The following is a 7,901-nucleotide window of genomic DNA, read 5'->3' on the forward strand; positions in this document are numbered from 1 at the left end:
ATGGCAGTCCTGAAAGAATAAACAAAAGAAGTGATAATGCCTAGAAGGTCCTATGGAAGATCTACTGTCTGCATGACCTATCTTAGATGAGGACCTATTTCTCTATCTTTGTTTCTGAATTAAGGCAAAGCTTTATTTCTGGAAAATGAGACCAAGAAAGAAAAACTAACAGGACAAGCAAGCCTCCAACATATAATACTTTTCCAGAGAGAGAACTTCTGCACAATCGTGCAAGGCTGAACAGTCAGTGGAAACAGCGATTTCAGTGTGTACCTTCTACAACGCCACTAATAGTTCCATAGTCTTTAACTTAATTGAGATCACATTCCTAATCAATTTGTTGAAGGAGAAAGCAGGTTCAAAGGAAACAGATGAAAACGGACAAGCAAAGTGATCATGTGTCTTATCTCCTCAGAATACCAACATAAAGATCTTGGGTATCAAAATCCAAAAGAAGAATCTTGTAAGTACACACTTTTTTTAAAGGAATTAGTAACTAACACCTACCTAAAATAGAAGTTGCTAGAAAGGTCCACATTTTGAAAGATTCTTAGATACCTAGAAAATAATTCAAGTTAAAGGGAAAATTACTAGTTTAACCAGACAGTTCCCAAGAAGTCACTCAGAGGATCTCAGAAATTAAACTAAATATAAATATTTACTTTTGCCATATGTTCCCTATCCTACTGTAACTGCTTTGACAGGTAATTCTACTAGAATGTCAGCACCTGGATTAAATAAATCAAATAGCCCTTTTTTAATTAATCCAGTGTCTATTCATGTACATACTCCATTTCTTTAGGAGCTGTAGATGAAGTTTTAGTTCTATTTTCCACGTAAATGGGCCAAGTTCTCTAGGTCTTACTCAGGCAAATTCCCAACAACACTGTATCAGATCTAAAGATTTTCAGTTATTCTCAAATAAATGGACAAGAAATACCTATTTCAACCTGTCATACCCTTGCAAATTCTCAGAAGAAACCATAACGCTGTCTACAAATGATAAAATGGCTAACACCATAAATATATCGGTTAGATAATATGGTCTGCTGCATTTTAAGAAAGGAGACTGAGGTTTGCAATCACTCATACCGGAAAGGGGAAACTTTTAAAATCATTACCATTGGTTTGATTTATTACCTGACATCAGGTTATCATAATCCACCACTTGTTGACCATTCACACTTGGTACAGACTGAAAAGCAATTGATTGATACCATTTGCCTGGTATTTCAGAGGATTAAAGTTACCCCATCCTGACAAAAACACCACCAGGATGTAGCTGTACATTTCACCCGAGGTTCTCTGACCAAAGGCTCGTATTTCTGTCTTCAGAAAAAAAGTCACAGAAAGGAAAAAAGAAGTACTCAAAAAGCACACAGTGTTTACCACCATGATTTACCTGGCTTCATCAGGATGAGTGACTCTTACAGAGTCATTTGGAATGTAGATCATATTTGTATCTTCTATTTTATATATTGCATGACCTCCAATATCTGCCATTTTTCTCCTTTTTGTTATTAACACAATGTAGTAGCCTTCTAAAAACCTGACAAAACCTGTTAAAACAGCATTAAGATGCTATTAGTTGGATGTTTGCGTCGATTTGATCAAACATATTTAGAAAAACAGCGTAAGATTTGTTCCATAGAACTGTTTTCTAAGAGCAAATATGTATTATGTGCACATATATATACACGCATACAAAACTAAACATATACATAGACACAGTCTTACAATTCACCCACATTAAGTGTTAACCAATGAAGCACACAGTTCACTTTTTCTCCACCGTGCATATTTTTAATATTAGATAGCAGAGTTAAGACACTGAAAATTCAGAATAGTTCCTGTCTACTTCAGATACTTGTATTTGCTTTTTATAGGACGCTCATTGTTCAGAGCCAGGCATACTCTAATTACTTCAGATATCGGAAGGTTAATTTCCCAGAGCAAGGATGAATCCCAATCTCCAATTTTCTTTTCAGGTTTATGTGTAATTTATTGGGTAGAGGCACGGAACAGCAAACAGAGTTAAGGGTACTACAGCCCTCTCTCCATAATAGCAGGGAATTTAATTCCCCATCTACCAGAGCATCTCCCCCAAATTACCCATTCAGAGCATCAGGGGTAAATCTTTATTTCAATTTCCTCTCTCAGATACCAACAGTTGACCCTGCTGAATTCCAGAGGGCTAAGGAGGCACCTCTGAACCCAGATCCATTTCTGATATAGAAAGGCAATGATACGGCAGTACTTAATAACTAACAAATCACACAAAAGCTCTGGCATATTTAGATAGTGAGCACTGATGGCTTATGCAAAAAAAGCCAATGCTGCAAGACTGTTAGAAGCTTCTTTACATTTACTCATAGTATTAATACTCTTGAATTATTAAGGAACATAAACCTCATCTGAGGAATTTCTGAAAAGTGGATCCATTGACAAGTTCCAAAATGCTTCACAGGCAAAGAGAATATAGAAGAATGTTGCTTAATCTGCCACCTGAGATTAGGACACTAATAATGCCTCCTTACGTTTTGGTTGTTAAGCAAAATTCAGAAGCATCTTTTAAAGTAATTGCGTTTTCCACCTCCTCTGCAGCTTTGGATTTAGATGTCCGTGTGTACATTGACGCAAATAAAGCAGAAAATACTCTTGGGGGCTGTCAGAGCACATGTTAACACTTTGGAGACATCACCCATCAATATATCGACCTCAGTATCTAACAATAGGCAGGAAAGCAGTGACTTTCAGATGAAGTTGGAAGCTCTTAAATCCTTGTAGCAATTCTCTAGGATTATGGACAGCTGAACAGCATTTAAAAATTCAGTTGACATACTAGTCAGTTATACTGATTCAAACATGAAAAAGAAATTTTTCAGTATGTCACTGCAAAAAGCTAACCGGAAAGAAAATTAAGTCACCTTTCTGGATAGTGTGTGGTGAAGAAATAAAACCTACTTAAGGATGTCAGCTTTTGGCTTCTTTTAAAAAAGCATTCTGCGAGCTCTGGAATTCAGGAGGCCCAGTTCTGCACAATTTGTAGCCTACAGTCAGTTGGGTTTGGAGCGAGCTTCAACCAACCTTTTAGAGTTTCGCTGTTTCACAGATCTCTCTTTAATGACAGAGAAGAGGCCAGTTGCAGCACAACTCTCATCTCTGTACTGGCCATCTCTTTTCACAAAATACACAGAAACTTATTTATCATTGAGAATGAAATTTCTCAACCCTCTGCAGTTTTAAAAAATAAAATCAAAGGGAGATGGAAAGATACACAGCGTGACACAGTCAGCCTCACCTCCTTAAGAAAAAAATGATTTTATGAACCAAACAAAACACTTACCTACTACACCAAAAGCAGATACAGCTCGAGATAACCCAGAAGAGCCTTTCTGCCCAATCTTTGTTCTGTTTCCAAGGTCTAAACGGCCAAGAAGTTCCCTCACCTCTTGTTGCGTATACACATGCTTTAAAAGAAAAAGCCACTTGAGTTACTGCTTTGGTAGTTAAATGTCACTTCATGTCAGAGAACAGTAGAGTGCACAATAAACCAAACACCTGCTCTACATCCTCTGTCTCCCGTTTCAGTCCTATCAACAAGTACGACATGCTTTTTATGCACAAAATGCACCATTCACTGCAACAGAACTAGTCATGGTCACATGTGAATTCAAACATTTCTAAATCGGCAGTGTTAAGATTTTAAACCAAACTACCTGGAAAGGAATCTAGTTTTATTCTCTTGTGTACATTAAAACTCTCGTTCCTGCTGTTCATTTTGCTTCAGAAAAAGCATTTTTTACTCTGAGGATGGTTGAACACTGGAACAGGTTAACCAGAGGCGTTGTAGAGTCTCCAGCCACATTCAAAACACGACTGGGCATGGCCCTGAGCAACCTGATCTAGTTGACATTGCTCTGAGCACAAGAGCAAGACTAGACAATCTCCGGAGATCCCCTCCAGCCTCGGTTGTTATATGACTTTTGCAGCATACCTTTACTGAAACAGATTAAAAGTGTAGTATTTAAATTTAGCTCAATATAGACAGTACTATTTGGAATAACTGAAAAAAACCCCAACCAGCTAAATAGAGAGGCACTCACCTTATCATCAATTACAACCAAATCCTTTGGTTCAGTGCGATCTATTTTCAAAACACGGTATTTGGTTTCTGCAGGATTACTTCCAACAAGAAAATACCGCTACAGAAAAAAAAAATCAGAGTATTACACAAGATAAAGCAACCAAAGCCCACTGTAACGTAAGACATCAAGAACGCCTTTTATATCGTTTCCAGACTAGATCCAGTTCAACTACCTTCAAATACGTAATATTCCATATGGACAGTTAATAAACTGGTTTAGACATCATACCTTAGGTAGATATATTTGTATACAATCAACCTTTACAACTTAAAATACCTCATTCTCTCCTCTGTATGAGGAGGAAAAAAATTAAAAATTGAAGAAAGGTGAAAACCTGTTTAGAGAGGTAAAAAAATGTAACTTAAACCACGCACTGTCCAACTATACCCTGCTGCAGCCATTACTGTCTTCCCATTTGCCTTGTAAAATTTAGCAGAAGCTTATACACAGAGTTTGTCAATTTTTATGATCTAAAACTACTGTTGCTATATTGTAGTCTACTGCTATTTCTGCCAATTAGTCATTCCTAGTCCATACTAAACACAGAAAATCTGTAAGTACTTCCATACGGCAAGTTTTCTTCATTTTTCATTTATATTTGCTATGACAGGCTTCTCACCCATGTTCTTCCACAACACACAAGTTTAATTTGACCAGCCATGCTGGTTAAATTGTAAGAGGAAAAAAAAAATTAGCTTTACTTCTCATTTAAAATACAAAAGAAAACCCACAGATAAACATACCACGTGTCCATTTCTCATTTAAGGTAATCAAACTATAAATTAACTTTTACTTGCTATATATATAATGCTCTCATTTCATGAATGCATTTAATCAGTGTGGTGCTAGCGCACAGCAAGGTATAACTCATTAATAACGCTCAGCCTAGTAGAAAAGCATGGCCAGTTCATGTGGATCTATGCAGCTAGCTCTGAAACTTTAGAAGTCACATGGATTTAAGATGTGGGAGAGGAAATCAATAATAACATTCACACAAACATCAACATTTCATAATTTATACCAGTTAGATGCTAAAAAACATCTTTACTGCCAGAATATTTAAGGAGAAAGAACCTAAGGAGAAAGCCCTCTTTGGCTTCCTTGAAATCACAAAAGCATCAGTTAGTCAGTAAGCTCTAAAGAAGAAAATAAAGTACTTTACGAGCTACAAAAGCAAACACCCACAGCTCCTGGCTCCACCTTGTTCCCTGACATTACAGTGCTGACTGAGGGGCAAGTTTTGCTGCTTACTCCTAAATGACAGTCAAGACAGCCCTTCAAAACCACACGCCGTCGCAGCACTCCCTCACTGAGCCCTCTGAGGCAGCACTTCGGCAGAGGAAGCCGTTTCCTACTGGGTTTTTTGGCAGTGATGTGCTGCTGTGCACAGCCCAGGCTCCCCAGCCTGCCTCCCTGGAAGTCCCCTCCACAGGAGATCCCTTTGTGCCAAGATCTCCGCTTCCCAGGAGGGAAATCATAATGACAGGGAGTGGGGTCAAAGCCCCCACTGCATGGGGCTGAACGGCACAAACGTGGAGGATAAAGCTCTTCTGCTGGTATCACCCACCAGCAAAAAACTCCAGACCACCAAGGCAGACACCTGCTTGGACCAAGCCGGCACACCACCTTTTTCTTCATGCGGCAGACGGTGAATGGGCAGAGGGAAATACCGTATTCATTTGTAATACACAAATTCGTTTGTACTTTAACAGTGATGCTTCTCTACTGTAGGAAATTGATAATTAATTAAAGCTTAACAATTTTAATAGTCCATAATACTGCCACACAGCTTAGTGATCTCCCCGCCAAGTCCAGCTCAATAAACGAGTGTTTCAAAGCGACACCTATGGTTACTGACAAATCTTCCTGAATAAAACCAGAGCAGGACAACTTTCAGATGCTTGTCCAACCAGCAGTTTGGACCGAAGACCACATTTAAAATTGGAACATGGCACACGACACACAGGAAGGAGGCAGGGCAATATTGCAAATGTTATTACTGAGGAAGTTCAGCTGGATACTGCTCCATTTCCATTTTCATGGACTGATCAAACGACCAAAGGACGGGCTATCAGGAACATACCTCTCACATTAGCCTGGCAGCTGCTACAAGGAGCTACGCACAGCTACAGCGCCAGCTTTAAGTGCCGCTGCTGCTGCTTAGAAGAAGAGCAGAGTGGGATGAGACGGGAAGGAACTGTACCTGCAGACTATGGTAGCAGCCCCCACAACGAACCGCACTAAATGAGCCCCCTTTGCAGTGCTTTAAGGACTCGTTTAGGGGGTTTGGTTTAAGTTAGAAAGCTAGGCTGTGTGATGTATTAAGGAAGGTCGGTCGAGACTGTGTCAAACCCCAGCATCAATGGAGTTAAAGAAGCCTCCTTAGAAAGCCAGGCAATGGAAAAGCTATTTAGCACATGGGAATCTTACCCGCTGCGTGTTAGAAGATACTCCTGTGGATGTAAGAAAGAAGGAAACATCTACAAAAGTGTTCAAATCTGGACTAGTCCTCAAAACTAGAAACCAAAAATCAGATTCCTACTTGGGAAGTGTTCAGGAGGGGCTAACCATCAACAACCCCAGAAATACTGGAAGAATGGCATGATATGCCTGCTCATATTCAAACTTCCAGATCTGAAATGGAAACAAAGACAATATGAAAACTAACAATGTGAGGGAAAAAAAAACCCAAACGTTTCAGCATTAGTAGCTTCTCCTAATTTATGCATCTAATGAATAAATATGCCTGTCTTACTGGATGACATGGAGCATCAAACCATTATCAATGAATGTACTGTAACTAAATTTGCCATCACATAAATACTAGGAAAGAATAAAGAAAAGAACCAAATCAACACAACGCGGAGCACGTAACTTCATATAATTGTAAAATTAATCAAAACTAAAATGCACTGTGCTGTTCACAAATATTTTGATTATCAGAAATCATTACAGTAGAAGATAGGAGAACCCACAGGTAAGCTACAGAATTAGCTTACTACTCTACTTTCTGGGAGTTTCTATCTTTATTCTCTTATTCCACTTATTATTAAGTTGAACTGAATAAATCACCAAATGCCTCAAGCAATTCCACTCCGCAGCAAAGCCACTGCATTTCGATAAACAAACAACCTTGACCAATAGTGGACTTTCTCAGCTGAACAGCACACAAGGAGAAGCTGTGCAGACTTTCTCATACTATTCTGTCCAAGTCCTTCACATACCACCTGAGATGAAACATGTTTTCCAGGTTTACTCTGCCCTTGGCCATTGCTGAAATTTGTTAACAAGGGCACTTCACCAAGCATAGCAGTGCACCATGCAGCCATGAGATCTGGACTGAAGCTTCAGTTAGTGCACGATTATCACCAAGCAACCACAGTATAGGAACAATCATTACTCACTGCCACCTGGGACTGATTTTTAACCAAAGCAACCTAATTGAAAGGGTTTACACCCTCTTCTATCAATCTTTTGATTCAGCCAAGCCAATAAAAACAGCTGCTTCTAAAAGGAGTCTAAACAAAATAAAAACATTCTTGCTGCAAACTGTTGTTTATAATGGCAGGATAATAGTTCTGAAATCAAAACATTCTGCCCACAATACTTTTTCCTTTAAGAAGATTACTTCTTAGAACTCCTGGCCTCAAACCATGATTTGCTTCTCTGTATAGACTAATTATTGCTAAGAAATGTTAACACTGCAAAGAACTCATTTCACTCATCAGTTAAAAAGCAACACATGGCTTAATC

At 38.9% G+C, this 7,901-nt stretch overlaps 1 protein-coding gene across 1 annotated transcript in view; it reads right to left on the reverse strand.

The window, feature by feature from the left end:
* FIG4 (FIG4 phosphoinositide 5-phosphatase) overlaps window positions 1-4,205 on the reverse strand; it is a gene marked incomplete at both ends in the record, with an annotated part of 21,771 nt that extends 17,566 nt beyond the window's left edge. Inside the window, 4 exons of the mRNA XM_010145558.1 lie at window positions 508-558; window positions 1,403-1,559; window positions 3,347-3,470; window positions 4,107-4,205. Of these exons, the coding sequence (XP_010143860.1) occupies window positions 508-558; window positions 1,403-1,559; window positions 3,347-3,470; window positions 4,107-4,205 (431 nt within the window). The remainder of the gene's footprint in view (window positions 1-507; window positions 559-1,402; window positions 1,560-3,346; window positions 3,471-4,106) is intronic.
* Window positions 4,206-7,901: the final 3,696 nt, after the last annotated feature.

This window comes from Buceros rhinoceros, unplaced genomic scaffold (genome assembly GCF_000710305.1).
Source record: "Buceros rhinoceros silvestris isolate BGI_N320 unplaced genomic scaffold, ASM71030v1 scaffold24931, whole genome shotgun sequence".
NCBI lineage: Eukaryota > Metazoa > Chordata > Aves > Bucerotiformes > Bucerotidae > Buceros > Buceros rhinoceros.